The sequence below is a fragment of the Sander vitreus genome, chromosome 7 (genome assembly GCF_031162955.1).
Source record: "Sander vitreus isolate 19-12246 chromosome 7, sanVit1, whole genome shotgun sequence".
NCBI lineage: Eukaryota > Metazoa > Chordata > Actinopteri > Perciformes > Percidae > Sander > Sander vitreus.
In genome coordinates, this window is record NC_135861.1 from 7,060,223 (window position 1) to 7,080,944 (window position 20,722).

Genomic DNA, 20,722 nt, shown 5'->3' on the forward strand with positions numbered 1-20,722 from the left:
TGCAGTGATGCACATACTTAAGGAGAGGAACTTGTCTTTGCTTTTAAATGATACAGCAGTGGATCCAATTAAGGACTATGGAATGCTGAAAGTACAAGGCTAGATGCAAGTGCATGCATAAGCTGTGATTCTTCACTGTTTTTCACCGCAGATAAAATAGAAAAAAGTCTGATTCATCATAAAGCAGAATGTGGCTGTCAGATCGGCAAACCAAAAAGAGTCGCCCGGTTGAATGTCGCTGGCACTCTAGGATCCAGCCAAGTCTGGGCAAAATGAAACCACAGCTCCCGACGCCCTGCCGGAAAACGACGCAGGCACGGAGGCCACCCAGCTCACCGTCCAACACTTGCACACTGGCTAGCAGGATGCCAAGAGAAGTCGCAGTAGATGTTCACTTCCTCCTCGCTTGCCTCTGTGCCCCCTCTGATGTAAAGATGGAGATGGTCGGGCTTGTCCATGCATTGTCCGGGATTGAGCCATAGGTCGTAGCCATTAGATATCTTAACCTTTTGCTCTGTATTTACTCTGATGTTTACATTTAAACACTTTGACCGGTCAGGCTAGCAGAGCCAGCAGGAGACTAGTGAGTTGATTTCCCTATCCTGATGGACGACTTGTAGTCCTGAAATGGCCGCAGGGATGGTCTTGCTAGCTGGAGCTCATCTTCTCCACATTTTCCTGTGCATTAACTCTGATGTTTATATTTGAAAACTTGAGCCAGCCGGCTAGCTAGCCCAGGCTAGCAGGGATGAGTTTTCAAACTTTGACGATTACATAATCATATTTACAGTCTACAGTGCAGGATTTCTGTTCTTATAGTCTCCTAGAATTCTAATGATGAGCTTGCAGACATTGTTGCTGCGTCTGATTGGACAACCCTGTCTTACTGTAAACAAGTCAACCACTTTCAGGAATTCTTATTTTTGTTCAATTCATAAGCAAAAAAAAAAAAAAACTGGCAATGTTAATGTGCTTCAGTCATATTCATGAAATATAAAAAATGTTATCACTGTTGTCTGGGAAAATGTTTTATTGCTTGTTTTCAGAGGACAATCTGCTTTTCTTTCCTTCTCACACACTTTGAATGATTGTGTGCCTGTAAACTAGGGTTGCACGATATTGACAAAATGTGATATTGCGATATCGATTATGAATATTGCGATATCGATATTAATTTAGATATTTTTAAACATATGTAAAATTACAAAAGTTACGGGAAAACGCATCAAAATACATTCATAACAAATTAAACAAGTTTTCTTACAACACAAGGTTTATTTCAACTGACATCATATTGACGTCATATTGGACTGGTACAACATGAATAAATAAATAAAAAATGTTTTACTGGTTGGACAGTATCAAATAAATAAATAAAGAGAACAGGACACAACTTTTCTTTCGCTTCTCTGATTCGTTCCGTTTTGTTGTCTCTATCTATTTCTTCACTTACACTGTCACTCTTTGGAAATATGCACACACGTGGTACGCTCTATAGGGTTTGTCACGTACTGGACCCGTGCGCTGATGTGCACTAACATGTGCAAGTGGCACGGTAACTGGCCAATGAAACATGATCATTATAGCGTTTCAACTGGGCTCTAAATCAAACACAACTAAGCCACACAGCCAACGGACTGGACGCAGCACTCCACAAAATAAACTAAATATTGCATACTTATTGCTACACTTTCGATATATTGCGATAACGATATTGAGTCGATATATCTTGCACCCCTACTGTAAACTACCTTAAATTAGAACTAAAAGTGTAAAGGCTGCAGTGACAAGCTGAGCTGCGACTGATGAATTACAGTATGTAAGAGCAACCCAAACAGTTTGCCTCGGAGAAGGGGCATTTTCAGCATTGGTAAGAAAACAGGTTTTGTAGCACAGGAGAACTTGGATTTCATACTTTTACATCAGACATTTACTCTGAAAGCTGTTTCTAATGACGGTGAGGATTTTCTCTGTATATAAACCTAACAGTGACAGCACTCAAAATCCTATCAATCTGATGTTTTTGGATCCTTAACTCCCCCAGAATAATCTTGAGAACATGAGAAAAAAAATGAATTTCTTTCTTTTACATCAGACAGAGTGCTGCTCTGAAAATAACATTATCTCTCTCCATGGAAAACTTCAAAAGACACCACTCAGACTGGAATGTTATATCAAATCCTTGCTTATTTGAGGGGTCATTAGAAGTACAATATGATATAATTAATATAATTATTATTACATACTTCTTATTTTTGGTAGAAAGTTGCTATTGATATGGCTTTAGAAAGTGAACTTTATGGTTAAGGTAGGATTTACAGTAGGCTTTTTGTTTTTTAACTTCATGAAGTAAATACAATTTGTGATAATACTTTTGTTATATTAACCTTTCAGATCTTCCCTGATATTCCAAATCCTATCCATTTAAAAAAAAAAAAAAAGCTCTCACCTTCTTTGCAGCATTGATACACTGCATGTATTCTTTGGCCAGGCCTGAACATGTTAGGGTCTGGTCTCTGTTCTCCCTATAGCAAGATAGAATCTGAGCCTGCAGGCCAGGACACACCGGGTCTGTACTGCGAGACCTGCAAAAGACAAAGACACAGAGATACAGAAAGATGGAATTATTTTTCTCACTGACAGTGTCAATTTAGGCCTGCAGAATAATAATGCGGACTGAATAAAACTAGAATCACTTCAAAACATCAATGAAACTAAACAAGTGCTGAGCATCAATCTCTAAAGCTGAATGTACTCTGAATGTACTGTAGATATCAAAGTTTCACATAACACTTTGGATGGCTTTGTTGAAGATTTTTATTGGCCGTAACGAATACTGCAAATAAATAAGAACTCTAAAAAAACAATGACAACAATTGGTGTGACATGACGTCAACAGGTGGAAGAGGAAAAATGTGAACGTGGAAAAAAAGGACAGATACACCAGTCTATTTCAAGCAGCTATCTATGTTTGTATAAGAAACAATGGATCACATAGTTGTTAATTAAACTCTCCCCCAGTCGGAGCTGGTTAATGTGGCTGGGGAAAGAAAAGTTTGGGAGCTGCTGCCCCTGCAATCAGACCCCGGATAGGCGGATGCGATGGATGGGTAACTTAATGAATTATACAAAAACAGAAGTCAGTATAAGCTTAGCTAATTCTGAAAAAAGACATTTCACAGGAATTGTAGTATGTTCGATTAGAAAGAGCCTTTCAGTGATTTAAAGTGTATTGACTGTAGTGAATTTGACCGTTTTTTCACTGTCAAGAAATGTACCTTACTCAGAGTACAATTACGTTTTCCATTTACCTACTGGGGCACTTTCTAATTTTGGTAAGTATGTATATGGTTTCGCCCAGTCCTAACAGAACATTAAATAATATTTGAGAAACGGCCACTGAAATGTACATTAATATATGACTTTGAAAGAACTGTATTGCTGGTACAGTTCACGGCTTCCTCCAACACTCATGTGTGTCTTAGCCACAAGAGAATAAAATGAAAAAGAAGGAAGAAAAAAAAAAAAAAAACATGTACATATAAGAAGAGGTCTGATCAAATGAGGGAAGACAAAGATGAAAAACAATTAACAACCTCACACACTGCAACCTGTTAACAACCTACGCTGTGTATAGAACGTGCTTCATTGCAGATCATGCAATTAGTGCTAAATCACATTTAAATGAGTGGGTAGGATCATTCTGATCAAATACAGCAGAAAAGTGTTCGTTTAGCCATGCTAAATTTGATATGTGGGCTGTATTATAGGTCTTTGCCCGTCTATCTGTATGATTGTTAACTATGACAGGCTTGCTGTAATGGATGCTAACTGATTGAAGCAAAGACAAGCGAGTTATGTTCGCTCACGCAGGTATAGAAAGGCGCATGCACAAATGTACACACCCACACACACTTTGTAGTTCACTGTAAACATGAAAGCACCACAAACTTGTGCGCACACACACACACACACACACGTACACGTACACACACACACACACACACACACACACACACACACACACACACACACGTCTATTTTACCAACAGTGGACTATCAGGCTACACCGACCAAGTGTGGATTTCTATTTCTGGTCATTTAAAAAATACAAAAATAGAAAAGAACATTTACTTTTACATAATATTACTGAAAATAGGCTTTTTTTTTTAAATGTTTTTTAAAGAAATTGCCAAGAGGGGACTTGCATCCCTAAGGGATGTCTGTATATTAAAAAGGGGACCTCCATATACTGAAGTGAAACTGTCTGTACACATTCTTTCAATGATTGTTTGTTTACAGCAACTACTTAGAGAAATGTTTGAATAAAGTTGAATCATCAATCTTTGAAATAAACAGTTATACAAATATTAAGAAATAATCAGGCTATTTAAATAGAGAATAAACAATGTTTTACCTGCAAATCAGAAGTGCCTTCACTGCATGCCCTTATATCAAGGACTGAATTACTAGCAGCAACATTGATTGTATCAGGTTCCTTTACATATAATATACTTTTAAAGTTACATTTTCAAGATTAGCATACAATTCAAGTTCATTTTTACTTTTTCTTTAGTTATTGAGAAATATAGCAGTGTGCCTCCCGCTTCATGCAGATTCTCAGTTCCAGTGTTGCAATGCTGAATCATTAGACAAATGTCATTTCATCTTGTCTTTTCACCAATAAAAATAAACTTTATGTGACTAATATTGCAGGTATCAGAAAAAAAGTTTAAGTATTTTTTTCCCCATGACACAATTTATATGTGCTTTTCTTAAAATTCATTCTTGCGAACAATGGAGGATTGTCTCAACTCACGACTCTCTGGCAAAGTACTGATCTTCCTCTGCAGATTATCTATCAAACTTGTCATATTACTCCTGACACTGATACTGTCTTTTACTGAACTAATGTACAGTATGGACTCATGCAGGCGTGTAAGTGTCTCAGCACACTAGTCAACAGGGGACTTCAGTCATTTAGTACAGTCCAAGTGGGGACAATCTGTTCTGTTTTAGAGCACAAACTTAAAACACCATTGCAAGATAAAGTTTTCTTTTTTCAACTGTCCGACATACTTACACATTAGTATGTAATTCCTAATCAAAGTTATTAACGTTAAAACACACACACACACACCCCCACACACAAACACATACCTACATGCCCTCTTTGCTGTGCCCATTCATACCCACTTTCTCTGAAAGCCAAATTAAAGGGTATTCTTTGCTTTAATTCACGGAGGAGAGCTGACCCCGCGTTTCAATTACAGCATATCCATATCCACACAGGCACACACACACACACACTTTACTTTCAGCAACAGTATCGTGGATGCGATGAGTTTCTCTGAGCATGGGTGATGAAGGTTAAAGAGGAAAATGAACAGAGACGGATAGAAAAACATTAAAGGAAGGAAGTAGGATAAAACGATGAAAGGGAAGAAATTAGGCATCCTTTGGTGTTCTCTCACAAGACCATTTAAAAAAAAAAGAAAGATGACAGCCTATCAGATTCCTCCGTTCCCCCCACATCACCTCCAATGGTTTGTCTTGCCTGTTTCATCGGGGGTTTTCCGTCTTCTCTCCAACTGGGTCTCCTTTCTTACTTCTCTCTCGCTCATCCCCTCCTTTTCTCTCAACACATCAACTACATAGCGAGGACGACACCAAAGCGCGCCATCTTTATCTGCCTCTCCGTTTGAGGCCACCGCAGATAAGGAACTCTCCTTTAATTCAAAATAAATGGCCTTCATCAGGGAAGCCCAAGTCTCCTGATAGCGCTGCGTGGTATATTAAAAGGCGCTTGAAGCAGAAAATTGGCTCAGCCGCAGCAAAAGCTAAAGCTCTGTCCACATGCCACACCAAATTGAAGGTGAGTTCTTAAATCAACAATATTAACTGAGCCGCTTACAAAAATAAATAAATAAATAGAGAGAGGGGGGGGGGAGACGAGGTAAAGCAGCATCCTTGACGGCCCGTCTAGCCAAATACGGGGTTGTTGTTGTTAATGTGTGTATGTGCTGCGAAAGCATTTTAATGTGTGTGGTGGCATTCTTTTGGAGAGTTCTCCACGCATCTGTGAGCGGTAAATATGACAAAACACAAACAATAAGATTAGTTGCTTAATTAATGGTGCTGCCCATTATTTTTAATCTCCAGCAGCGAAGGCGGAGGCAGACGGAACACAGAGGCCTCAGACTTCTGGACCACGCACACCAGCTTACCGAGACAAAGACACGGAGAGGAATGAAAGGGGAGAAATTGGAAAATGGAAAAGACACAAAACACACCACCAACTACAAAAGCCTCTGGCAAAGCTACGAGACTGATAAGGAAGATGCTTTTATCGCCTCTAAACCATGCATCTCTAAGACTTAGAGTGATGTTTTTGTGTTTTCCTTAATGGCTTTGGCTATACATATGAAGCATTGTTTGTCCTACATGCTATTTTATTGCTATCCTGTCAACTACAAAGTATTGGTATTTGTATGGTGTTTCAGGCAACTAATTAGAAAATCTTGTTAACATCTCACAGGAAGTAGTGCCCAAGGAGGAAAAATAAAGAGAATCCAATATTGTGACTGACTTGAGGGCTACAATACAGGTTCAGTGAAAGTCTGCACATTTTGTTTGTATGCCGACACACTGGGAAAATGTTGTATTAGTTTTGAGATAAAAAATGGTGTCCTCGTGTGTTTTTATACTGCTTTATAATGCCTGCTTTGGCTGAAACAACTAGGATTGTTTAAACTAGGATTGCAAATTGTAAACACTTTCCTTAATTGATCATTGGTAACACTAACAATCAATCGATTAATCGTAATTAAAAAAACATACAAAACAATTTGCTTCTACCACACAATAACAAATTTGTTGTTTTCCCTCAATTACAGCTTTATTTCTACGGTGACATAATTGCATATTCTCTGACAGCATTGCATAGCCTATGAAACATCTAAAGATGCAGATGCCTATTAAAAACAAACACATTGAATATAATTAAATATTAGATTACATGCGGAGCGCGCTCATAAAAATAATCTCCGTTAACGTAGTCTTACAAGAAAGACACTAAAAAAAACTAAAAAAAACTAAATGTAACGCTGCAACAAGAGAATAGAAACTAACAAATAGGGGCGGCCTCTGGCTCACCCAGTATGAGTGTGCGCCCCATGTAGGCTGAGTCCTTTGCAGCGGCTCGGGTTCAAATCCGACATGCGGCCCTTTGCTGCGTGCCTGTCTATCCTCTGTCACTATCAAGTAAAGGAAAAAGCCCCAAAAAATGATCTTTAAAAAAAAAGAAACTAACAAATATCTCAGACTCACAGTGTCCTGATTTCTGCCTACTTATTCACGTTGAGGAAAACTAGCATGTCGACATGGTCGGGTGTCAGACGTAAGCGCCGCCTTGTCATAAAATAGATCTATTGCGCCCTCTGGTGTGACTGTGAGTCACTGAAACATGCTTTCCAAAAAATCTATTTCATAATGTATTCCAGATCTTAAATTTGATAGTACATTTGATACAGAACATTTCACGTGTTCGATCAAAGTCTTATGGACCAGTTAATTGGTCGTCGATTACTCATTGTTCTCCCTAGTTTAAACATTAGGGGTAGGAAAAAAAACGATTGTTGCACAAAACTCCGCAATCGCAATTCAGACGTGGCAGCCAAATAGCTGACTACCTGCATCATTCTTTACAGTGGTAAAGTCACATTTTGTGGGGAGCGAGGGTAATCCGGGCAAAGAAACCAGGTTATCGACTCAACTTTTAATTCTTGTTTGTTTCATCTGGTGACACAACTCACATTTCAGATAAATCTGATGATGAACTGCAATCCAATCCAATTTGAAGAATAAGTGCTCCTTAATTAACCAATGTGCTTTTGCCAAAAACATCTTTATTCTTCCAGCTAACAGCCTAAGATTGTAAGTAATGACAAATTTAGTTGCCAACAATTGTAACAGATTGTGATCCAAGAGGTCCACTCGTTATTATCAGAGCTGTTACTGAATATTATTGTGATTTGTGCAATTTGTCGGTAACTGAAGTCATATTTAGGTAGCAATTTAGGTGAATTTTAAATCTCTGATCGAACCACTTTTTTTTTACTAAAATGAATCCTAGTTAGTTTCATCATGACGTTCTTGAATCCTTCAGTAATGACAGTCAGGTTTAAGTTCGACACAAAATACGGCTGAATGAAATATTCTTTTCATTACCATGCTCATATCACCAACCATTAAAACCTCGGCATTTTGTTCATCTTTACCTGCCTTCTGGTCTTGGAGTCTGGCGGTTCTCTTAGCCCTGAACAACTTGAGCCTACACAGTCAGTATTAACATCATGTTTGATATTCTGTTTAACACTCTGCCCTCTTTCTCCGCTACAACTCGTGTGAATTCCTTGTCTAAGCCCTCTTGTCAAGGCAGTTGCTGTTGTGGTTGCTGCTGCAGTTCTCTGCAATTTCTGCCTTACGTGCGTGTACGGGACTTTTATAGAGGGAGTATATGGCATACATCTATCAAGTCACAGGTGGCTTTGAAGATAGAGGTACTCAACTTGTGCCCGTATTTGGCTGTCCGGGGGAAAACATGGACAGACAGAATGAAATACAACTGCATTTTGCTTATCCAGTTGATAAAGATCAACGGAGAAAGCCAACTACTACGACATTTTAGGAAATACGCTCATTTGCTTTCCTTCCCGAGGGTTAGATGAGAAGATCAATTCCACTCTCATGTCGCTGCAGTTAATATGGCTGGCTTGCCTGGTCCTGTTCAAAGCTTTATCCTAGCAGGTAGCTTCAGTCTTCATGCTAAAATAAGCTAATCGCCTAATCTCCTGGCTGTAGCTTCATTGAGGCAGGAAATGGCATTTGACATGTCAGAGGGTCAGAATTCCTGCTTTACCATTACTGGCTTGATTAATACTGATGCAGTGGTGAAGAAAATAGAAAAAAGAGAGATGATAACAAGGGAGATAGAGGGCAGGAGAGGTGAAGAAGAATACAGCTAGAGAGACAGTTGCCTCTTATCTCTTGCTTGTAGCTTGTATGCACCTGTACCCTGACAGCTTTTCAATTGACTCAGGGCACACATCCTCTTCTCCCCTATCTTGTATCTCCACACTCCTTTACTCACCCTCTCCCATGTCTCCATTCCTATCACAACCAGGAAGAGAGGGTCCTCTATATGCTTGTACTCAGACTTCACTTTGTCTCTCGTAAACACTGAAGTGGAGGTAGAGTACTTAATTTCTCACAATGCCTCTCACTTTTGCCTTTCCTTTTATCAATGCTGTATTAGTAAATATTAGGGCTGTCAGCATTAACGCGTTAATCGCGGTGCGATTAAGGGCAGACACGATGCGATTAATTTTTTTTAATCGCATTAATCGCATGCCGGCATTTATTAATTTATTTTACACTTCACTTGGCTTTGCGTCGTGCCTAATAGGATATTATTTTGACCCTTTGCAGCACCATTACTTATCATCAAGCTGCCACTTCCTCCTAACACATCCTGCTGCAGGCATGATGGAGAAACACAGCAGCAATGACTGAATGGAGCTTTTTATTTTCAAAAAAACTCCCGGACGGCTCGTAGACAAGTCGAAAGCCATATGCATGTTGTGTAAAGTAAAGTAAAGTTAAAATATCACCGAAGCACGTCAAGCTTTAGCTACCACCTACGGAACTAAGCATAGTAGTACAGTTAACGTGATGCTACCCGCTAGCGGGCTAAACGGGTGGTAACTAACTGCAGACCTGTCAGCATCGTAGAGGACTCGGGTCTTAAAGACGTACTACGGTTGGCATGTTCTGACCTGTCTCGTTGCCATCGAGGGAGACCGTAGTTTCACCACACAGCCTGTATGACACAGAGAAAGCAGCCACACTGGAACTGCTGCAAGGTGCTGCAAACGCTGTCTCATTAACCGGTGATCACTGGACGTCAGTGAGTAATCAAAATTATTTAGGAGTTACTAAACACTATATTGACCCTAGTAAGGATAGGGATTTTTAGTTTTTTAGTTAGGTACTTGGAGGAATTGTGCAATAATGACAGATTTTTCTTTTGTTTACAGTAAATAAATAATTACATATCTTAAAATCTAGTTCATAAAGTCCCTTTCTTTGCATTCATTTGATTCCCAATCAAGATACACTGGTAACAATTGCTTTAGATTGTTAATATGTACTTAAAAACTGTTCTGAAATGCAAAATAATAGAATTTTAATCATGTGATAAAATATGCGATTAATCGTGATTAACTATAGAAATTCAGCAATTAATCGCGATTAAAAAATGTTAATAGTTTGACAGCCCTAGTAAATATATTTTCTTGTAGGTTAACTTTAAGTAGCTCTAATGAATATGCATAGCTACTACAAGCATTTCCATTACTTTAAAATGTTTTTTGTTAAGAGTTCGTTTTTTTTTTTTTTTTTTAGAAATGTAGTAAAGGGGTACACAGCCTGCTTTACACCAAAGTCTGACACATTATGGAAAAATACCAGGCCCCCAGGAAGTGCGCTGGGCTTTGAAGCCAATTTGTCATAGTGGCGAAACAGTGGAAATACAAATGGATACTTTCATAGGAATGAATGGAGCCGCGCCTTCAACGCGCCATCCAGATCTCTTTATACATCCATGAAAAATACTGTAAAGTATCCCTGGGCTTCTATTCAATTGGCCCCCATGTAACAATTTTCATTTTGGTAACTTAACTATGTTGTGAGAGTGGCTTTTGCAAGTTTGGCATGTCAGATTCAGGAAATGATTGAAATTGTTTTACATGTCTTAAACAATGTGTTAACAGGATGCATATCTTGTAATAAGCGTACATCCCTGACAGCTGTAAATTAAAGTATAGTGGTAGTTCTATTTGGAGGTGCTGTGGGATTTATTTCACCACTTGAGTCCATTTGATGAACTCAATGGCATACTTGTTTTAACACTTATACCCTTTCCATCCAAACCAGGTTGCTTCATAACGGTTCTCCTCAAACAGCCAGTTGAAAGATCAGTAGCACTAAATGTACACGTTTGAAATTTACCGGGGTTTAAATTCAGTGAGCTACAAACCATGTTTTGGTTGGATTTTCTCTTACAGCTCAATAAACAATGGCCAAGTGGTCTGCCTTTTAACTTGGACCCTGGACTTTGCTTGTCAATGTTTCAAGCCTTATCGCTGAGTGATCTCCGTAGGCTGGTATCGTCTGACACAGGCTTGGGAGATCTGACAAAGGCCGGCTATTAAGGCAAGTTCGACTACTACTGTAACAGACAGCTGGCCTTGTTATAAGGCCTTGGGTACTGACCAGTTTGACATGGGTATCTGCCCATCTGTCTGTGTCTCTTTCATTCTATTACTTTCAACTCTGAAGAGGAGGCTGTCTCACACTCTCACACACAAAATGTATCTAGACTAAAAAGACAACAGTTTCCATCCTCATGGCTTTTTCACTCTCTGTCCTTCCACGGCTAGATAAAGCCTGTCAAGCAGGCAAATGCAAAATGCCTTTGGTAAGTGGTCATCAGTTATACATAGCAATCTCAATGTAGACCAGTTCCAGAACAGCCTGCTGCAACAGTCCACTGCTAAGACTGGTAGAAGATCTTCTCAGAGTCTGTGTGCAGCAGTTTGTTCTTTTACTACCAGGTGGAAACGGGTTAACTAACCAGGCAAAATCTGTAGTTCCTAAAGGATTCCTGTGATAGGGGAGGACTATAAGACTGTACAGTACAATAGTGTTGATTAAGGAGTACATCTAGAGTGGGGGTAAGGGGAAGCATTAGGGATTTGGTGACAACTGGTTTCTTCTTTACACTTAAATCAATTTGACTTTGTATTTTTGTATTCATTTGTATTTCTTTCACTGATATGTGTGATATGCAAAGCAAAATGTGGAATTCACTGCCAAATTCATCTTATCTCATGCAGAACTTTCATTCAGAACTTCGACAGCATGGGGAAAAAAAGAATGTGTGCAGGCAAATTTGGAGGTTTGGACAAAGAAAGCAATGCAAACAGAGAGAGATAACGATAAGAAAGTGATTGAAGCGCCGTTTTATCATGGTCCATTGAGTTTGACATTTTAGTGTGCTACAGGTTGCAGTCTCTCTCTCTCTCTCTCACTCACACACACACACACACACACACACACACACACACACACACACACACACACACACACACACACACACACACACACACACACACACGTGCCTTCTGGTTCCCTCATACCCCAGAGTGCTGGCAGCCAAAGCCCCCTTTTTGGTCCAAGGATTAAATTGAGGATTAACACATCACACATATATATAGGCACGTATACACACATACTTATACAAAACACAGAATGACACAGACAGTGGAGACGGGGAAAAACTTCACTCCAACACTTTACAACATAAAACCAGAGTCTGTCTTTTGGCATCTGAAAATGTCTAAACGTGGCACTGTTCAACATGGTCTGTTGTTTTCGAATGTAAGAATGATTCCAAGTGTCTATATCTAGACTCTGCCTGCCTATTACTAACACTATTTAATGCACACCAACAGGAGGGCAGAACGTGAATCATATCCATTTTTAGTAAAAAGTCCGATGGCAGACACTTATTTAGTGGCATAGGCCTTTTTCTCAGCATATATTTTGACTTGTCAAGGTAGAAAGTGCACAGGTGTTAGAAATATCATTAATGATGGCTCTGTTCTAATTAAGTGAATAATGTTGTAGCCACTAAGGTATAAAGGTCCACATCAAATACACTCCATTTATTTTGTATAATTTGAGACCATACACAAAGACACACACACGTATCCTTACACCTTAATCCATTCTTCAAAGTAACACTACTGAATTCCCCAGAGGGTAGGGTTAGACTAGATTACAGAATGAATGAAATACTTATCCACACTCAAACCTGTAAAGAAGTATATAATTGTCCATAAAGGAAGCTCATATTGTTTTATCTTCTCTGATAAAACCTTTGTGGATTTAGAATACCCCCCCCCCACACACACACACACAACCTCCCAGCGAGCAGAGGATTAGCGGTATTACTGTACAGTATTTCCCCAGATATCACCTGGTCTTCAGCATCAGCACAGATCAAAAACATGTTAGCATTGCATTAAATCTGACTGTAATGGGGGTCTCATATTCCTGAGCTGCTGATAACAGGGTGCATTAACTAGAGGGCTGACACAAGGAGTTGTGTATGCATGTGTGACTGTGGGGGGCAAGCTGAAAAACCTCTTCTTGTTATCGTCAGGCTAAAAATTGAAGTGCAGGGCTTTGGTGTAAATGTGTAGTGATCCTCTATTCTTTCGGGAATAGGTTATTCGGTTAATTATGTGTCATCCAGGTAGAATTGATAGACAATGCTTCTTTCTTACCAGTAATGCTGTGTTTCAAACTAAAAATATTCCTTATATATTTATTTCCAGAACAACTTGATCAAGAAATACCAGCGAGGCTGTCTGGACTCTAGGTCCAATTCAATCGCTTCTCGTTCAACAGTTCGATTTGATTTTGTTAGGTAGCTGCCAGGCTGTCTCGACTTGAGTCACTCATTGACGTCCTGATTTGAGACAATGATTCCTGCTCATTAATTGGTTGTCCCACTTCCTATGTTTTGAGTGACTGCACCACCACAGCACCACCCTAAGTTCGACAGGCTGACCGGTACATAGCGGACACTAAAAAGAGTCGTTCAAAAAGATCTATTAATTTTAAAATGATCTTCTGGCTTCTTGTAAAAAAAAAAAATACATATATATTATTTTGAATGAATCATACTGAGAAGCTTAAAGGAACACGCCGACTTATTGGGACTTTAGCTTATTCACTGTAACCCTGATCTGGTCGGGGCTTCTCAGATGCTGCAAGCATATCACTCCGCCCAAGTAGCAGAAGTAGCACTGCTTCGCCTTTCTAAGAATATAGTTCCCAGTTTATATACGGTTAGAATATGGCTGTGTCTCATGTGACCTTGTTATTTGTACATGCTGTGACTATACAAATCACAACATGTAAATAGGAACATGTTGGCGTTATTTTGTCACTTATTCTGAGCAGTAGGCTAGTTGGAACCGATTACCTTCAGGATCCGTGCTAGGTTAAGCTAACGGTGGAGCCGTCGGAAAGCGTTACAACACGCACGGAGATGAGAAGGGTATGTATGGACTAGGGCTGTCAGCATTAACGCGTTAATCGCGATGCGATTAAGGGCAGAGCATAATGCGTTAATTTTTTTTTTTAAATCATATTAATCGCATACCGCTATTTATTCATTTATTTTCACTTCACTCGGCTTTGCGTCGTGCCTAACAGGCTACTATTTTGCCGTACTTCCTCGTAACACATCCTGCTGCTGCTGCGTGCCTTATTCCGGTGCCACTGATATGTCTGCGCTTCTCTCTGATGCTCTGAAACAGACGTTACAGGCATCGCTGCACGTGACGCTAGTTAACACTATACGGCTAACGCTAAAAGGTGTAAAGTGTGACTGTAGAGGATTACGAGACCGGGATGTAACAATCTGCAGCTGCTGTTGTCGGAAAAACACAGACCGTGCGTTCAATGAAACTGGTAATTTACAGCCTCGTGGTGCATTCAAAGTTGTTTGTTCAAATGTGTGACTAGATTAAATATATAATAAACAAATACAAATCTTAAAATCAAGTTCATAAAGTAACTTTCTTTGCAAATACAGCGTTACAGTAGTCTAACCTGCTTGAGATGAATGCATGCACCAGTTTCTCAGACTCAGTTTAAGATGTGAATGCTCTACGTTAGATATATTTTTTAAATGATAAAATGCTGTTTTGGTGATATTGGTGATATGATTTTAAAAGTTGAGATCAGTATAGAAAATAATGCCAAGGTTTCTGAATTGCTCACTGTATTTCAGAGACAGTGAATCCAGGTGTAAATAAATCTGTCTATGACTTTTAGGACCAACAACGAGAATCCCAGTCTCTCATTAATACAGTTTACTAGTTTGTTAACAGAACTGAGATCAACGGAGGAAAGTGAAATGTACAACTGTGTTTCATCGGCATATGACTGGTAGGATATATTGTGTTTATAATAATACCAAGCAGAAGCATGTACAGATTGAAGAGCAATGGCCCAAGGACTGACCCTTGTGGAACCCCAGAGAAGAGTTTTCTTTCTGCAGATTTAAAACCACCTATTGAAACATAAAAACTCCTGTCCTTTAAATAAGATGCAAACCAGTTAAGAAGAGGGCTGGCTAAACCAACTGAAACATGAAGACTTTCAATTAAAATGTTGTGGTTAACAGTGTCAAAAGCAGCAGTAAGATCAAGCAGTACTAAAATCGAAATTCTCTGTGGGTCACTGTTTATCTTGACATCATTAATTAATCTTATGAGAGCTGTTACTCTGAAGGAAGTGTATAAACAAGTGTTTTTAATTCTGTCCTCATCCATAAATATTTGCGTGACTCATTTTTGGAAAACCCTGTTACTGTTGTAACACAAAATTGAACAGCAAGTCAAGGCCTGGGTGTTTTACAGACTGCAGTGGCAATAATTAGCTACCTTTTCCCTGGCTGTGGCTCATTACAAGTCCACAGTGAGAAGTGAGGATGGGGAAATAGGGTATTGTTAAATTTGGCTTAATTAAAGCAGCCAATTAAAACACTTATCATATTAGTCAAGTGGGCTCTAGAGAATGTATGTATGTAAAAATGAGGAAAAGAGCAGATCACTATCTATCAGTATTAGTCTGCTGTGTGCATTCTTATATAGATGTGTGAGAGTTGGTGTGTGTGCGTCTGAGGCTCCAGGGAATAATATCTCCTTACTTTTGGAACTGCAAATTAGTTTGTAAATGTGTGTGTGTGTGTGTGTGTGTGTGTGTGTGTGTGTGTGTGTGTGTGTGTGTGTGCCACTCACGTCACATTTTCTTCCGTCTTGGAGGCAGCTTGGTGGAATTCATCCTTGCTCTGTTCATATCTTTCCAAAGTCTAAAAGGACAACAGGAAGACATAAAAAAAAAAAATTACTTGAGCTTTATTTTTGGTTTTTAATATCTGTATTAGTGCTTCTTCTTTTTGTTTGTATAGTAAGTTAGAGTATTTCTAAATTGGCAATCAGATCAGATTTTGGGTAGCAGCTTTACACAGAGCTGCCAACTTTTCAATTTAGTTTGAAGTGAGATAGTAAAATAACTTTAGATTGGACATGGTAATAGTCAGGGGTCATTCTAGTCTTGCATAGCCAGACCTATCTCCACACTTCGTTTTAGGGCTGTGCCAACACTGAAGAAAGGTCTGAACCCCGCATAATTCCGCACTTGGGGAAAAAAAACCTCTGGGTTTTGTATTTCTTTAAACCAATCACAAACGCCCAGGATGCAGCGACGGTGCCCTTGCAAAAAGAGGGAAGGGGAGGAGAATTGTCTGAAATAGGTGACTAATGGCAGGCTTACACGCCTACATCCTGAAAAGCCAACAAAATTTCAGCAAACCTGTTAAGGATTTTTGTGTGAATTATGAATGTTATAAATTAATTTGAGCTAACTTTCCCTTTTGTTTTCTCAAAAACTGTACACTTAAATTTCTTTAAATTTTGCACGGTCATACCTATAATGGACACTTTTATTACATTTGGACTTCTTTGCTGGTGTTTTTATTATTATAATAAATGTTATATAAAATGAAAGAGCTTCCTTTTCTCCCTTATCTTTCTACTGTCCATGTTATGCCTTCCTTTGAAGGATAAACCCCTTTGGGAGTTCAAACCTTGAACATTGCCTTTACTGTAAGATGAACCACACAGAAGACCCCAGTCCGAAAATTCAGTAATTCTTTTAACACCAAAACCTACAGCATAAAGGAAAAGTTGTGAAGTTGTATTATCATCCATGGGAAAGCTCTGCGATTCTAGCCTCTTCTAGCGAAACTAAAGCTCAGCAGTAACTAGTTGCATTCCTCATACATTTTTTTTAAGAAATCGTGATTTCTGACTTTGCAGCTTGCCCGGTGAGCTCCATACCCTCAAGCAAGAAGGCAGTGGTATTATGATAAAACAAGCAGCTAATCCACAACAACTGCAGTCTTTCCTCTGCTGATCCTCCTAGCTTAGGCCTTCCAGCACCCAGTACCATCCCTAAATATTTAACCAGCAAACTTTACCAGATGGGGAGGGAAGGATGATGGGGGGGAGAGAAAGCTTGAATGGAGATAAAAGAAGAATAAAGGTAAGATAAGCTGTAGAAGGCATAAAGGTAAGAAGCAAGAGAGTGGAGAGAGAAGACAGATTTGTGTTTGACTACTTATGCTTGTATTAGGCTCTGTGTGTAATAAGTGCATAATAATAATGTAATAAGTAATATGTGTATACGTAAGAAGGTATGGAAGGTACAAAAGGAGTCCTGTGACAGATTTACACAGTATTCCTCATAAAGTGGCTGTTAAATCTAAATGTATTTGAAGAAAAAAAAAATGTAAACAACACAAAGCTACATATTGCTTATGAATACTGGAGGAACATTTGTTCCTCTCAGGAGCCAAAGCAATGGGTTCTGAGGGAGTCACCACAACTGGCAAGTGTCTGGCCACAGTAGCAGTCCTGGTTCAAAAAAATGAGATCATTATTATTTTTTGCCCTATCGGGACAATATTTATACATAAATCTATGTCTGATTAATATTCAGATTTTTAGCCTATTTCACATCACATGACCTCTGATCATGTGATATGATGACCAGAAATAAGGGTCATGGGTCACCATAATCAAATACACCTGAGGAAGGCCACATTTTGGGCCGAAATGTTGTGTGCCTGATTCTGCACTATAAAATATTTTTTCGCAGCATTTAACTGTTGTGCCGACTAGGGTTTGGTATCGTTTGGGTTTTTTTTATACCGGTGCTAAAATGATACTTTTAAAACGGTGCCGGAACCGATAATTAAAAAAGAAAAAAGGAGCACAAAATGACAGTCGCCGACATTTAGGATCAGCTTGTTTATTGCTAAGGCCATATGGTCAAAATTAAATGATTTATTAAAAATTATTTATTAAAAATGTCCATTTCCATTTGTCATTTACCAGTAAATTGCTGGTAAATCACAAAAACAACCACTAGATGGAAAAAGTGTATTTTACAATAACTTTGAATGCACCACGAGGCTGGCGAGGCGAGTTTCAAGTGAACGCACCGTCTGTGTTGTTTTTCCGGCAGCTGCAGACTAGCCTACGTCTCTGTGTTGGAATACTCTACAGAGAAATACAGTCACACCGTTTAACGTTAGCTGTCAGCATTTTAACCGTTCTCTTACACATCCATGATTTAATCCAGCTGCAAGCTAACGGTAGGCTAACGTTATCTGCTGCCAAGTGTATAATGCTAACTAGCGTCACATTCAGTAATGTTTCGGTTGTCTCTAACGTCCGTTTCGGAGCATCAGAGGGGCAGCGCTGGCATTTCAGGGGCACCAAAATGAGGCACCGAAATCCACGTTACTATTCGGTCCGGTAGATACTGGTTGTTAAGGCACCGGTGCCATATTAGCACCGGATGTCGGTACCCAACACCTAAGTGCCGACTTTACCTGATTTGAACACAGTAGCAGTCCTGGTCATGCCACGCCTTCTAAATTATGGCTAATTTTCTTGCTAAGTGTCTAAAACGCATAATTGTATTACATGCCACAGCCAACTGAACCACAAAATGGTTTGTGACCATGTGAATGGTGTTAATAAAAGTTACCAATGTGAATTACTTTAGACAGATGAGACTTTACAGTAAGTCACACCATTTAGTTCTATTACTGTGCGTGTGCATGATGAAAAGAGTTGCACTTGTTAAACGACAACAAAGAAATTAATGAAAATTTAAAAAAGAACATTGACATTTTAAACGTGCAAGTGCACATAGTGGCAGGTGATCGGCGTGGGCGTCTCCAAGAGCAACTGCTATTTTGGTTCACGTAGGTGTAGCAGCGCAAAGTGCAAAAGGGCTGGGTGAATATAGATCTGAGGGTGGAGTCATTAATAAACATGCTCTCAATATTCTCGTCACTCTAATCTCACACAACTGTGCCAATCACAGTGACGCATGACGACAATAGCTCGAATGAAAAAATGAAGAACTGGCTTCTCTAGAAAATCATGTGGTTGTCTGGATTGTGCCGAGAAGCACAATGTGACCACACAGCACCATGCAGCTAGAGGCAGATGGTGTGGGTTTTCAACAGTTCATTGATACAGTACAATGATAATAGAACCAACAATAAATTGGTGAAGCACTTCATATGATCGCATCAATCTGACGCTATTTCAAACATAATTCTGCTCGATTTCATGTTGCAAATGGTTACTTATATCTTAAAATTTGACCAAGCATTGTGATTTAACCAAGGTAAACACGGTAGAACTTCATGGCACAGTGCTCTTATCCGGCACATCCCCAATCAGTGGCTTCAGGTTAATAAACATCTTTGTCCTGTTCTCTTCAGATGGCTGCAGAGATTCAATGAACTAAAAGAGAAGCTTTGCATACAGTATAACGCAGCTTTGGCTCTATGGATAACAATAACATAGACAAATGCAGACCGCTTCACCGATGATCCTGCTTTAACCACATTTTTTGAGGCCAATTTAACATCTACTGGTTGGAAGGTGTTTAACTAAAATAAACGTAAATTAAATACTGTATTTACATTGAAAGCATTATTGTGTTATTTCTGTGCATTTGCTCCAAATGTGGTGCTTTCGGATAGGGCTGAACGATTAATTGCATTTGCAATAATATCGCGATATGTTAAAACGCGGTTTCCTAATCGCAAAGGCTGCGATTTGGTCACGTGACTCGCGAGAGCAAATCAGACTGCACTCCGAGAGAAAGCATCAACGTAGGACGCTAACGCTACGCCGTACCTTGAGCAGATTTCTGTCATTCAAACAACTCTGAGTTGTAGTTTAAAACTTTTACAGCCATTTTAATAAAATTAAGGGTTTTATTCGGGCTCGAGTCCATACATGCAGTTAATGGATACAGGCACGCAGAACTGAAGGCTCGGTTAGCAACGATTAGCTCTGATTAGCGGTTAGCGGTTAGCTCCGTTATAAAGATATGGAGTGGAGGAGACTGCCACAGGGAGGGGTAACAACCAGACTGATAAATGACGTTCAGGGAGCTTTCACAGCAGCGTGGCTGCATTGTTTCAATGGTTTTATTAGTACGGCTAATCCCATGACAAGACCAGCAGCAGCATGGTACTGCTAACGTAATGATAGCCTCTCTGAGCAAGTGCAACATTGACGCTGTCATGCACGCAACTTCGTGAGGGGAGGGAGGGGCTGGAGGCAGCTCCTCTGTGTGCGCTGTAAAAAAAAAAAAATACACCATTGTATATAATGTATATAATATATTTTTACTTATTTAACTGTCTAGTAAAGTTCAAAGACAGTGTTTAAAAAGTGCAATCCACATGTTTACAGATATTTATTACAGTAAATAATTAAATAATCTAAATACTAAGTGTGGTAAAGCCACATATTTGTTTTTTATATTTCTGCAATCTGCACTTTAGTTTGTGTGATTTGTTTCTGACTTTCATATGAATGTTTACACCAGGCTTGGTCAGTGCTCAGTATACTACTGGGACTGAAGTAGTTAAATAAAAGATGTCATTCATATAAATTCATGCATCACCTAATTTCATCATCAC

General features: G+C 39.3%; 1 protein-coding gene across 2 annotated transcripts in view; it reads right to left on the bottom strand.

Moving 5' to 3' along the window:
- LOC144520566 (MICOS complex subunit mic25a-like) overlaps nucleotides 1-20,722 on the bottom strand; it is a 92,551-nt gene that overhangs the window by 22,827 nt on the left and 49,002 nt on the right. For both annotated transcript variants that reach the window (XM_078254355.1, XM_078254354.1), the window contains exons 6-7: nucleotides 15,942-16,012; nucleotides 2,450-2,585 (exon numbers count right to left, since the gene is read on the bottom strand). In XM_078254355.1, the coding sequence (XP_078110481.1) occupies nucleotides 2,450-2,585; nucleotides 15,942-16,012 (207 nt within the window). The remainder of the gene's footprint in view (nucleotides 1-2,449; nucleotides 2,586-15,941; nucleotides 16,013-20,722) is intronic.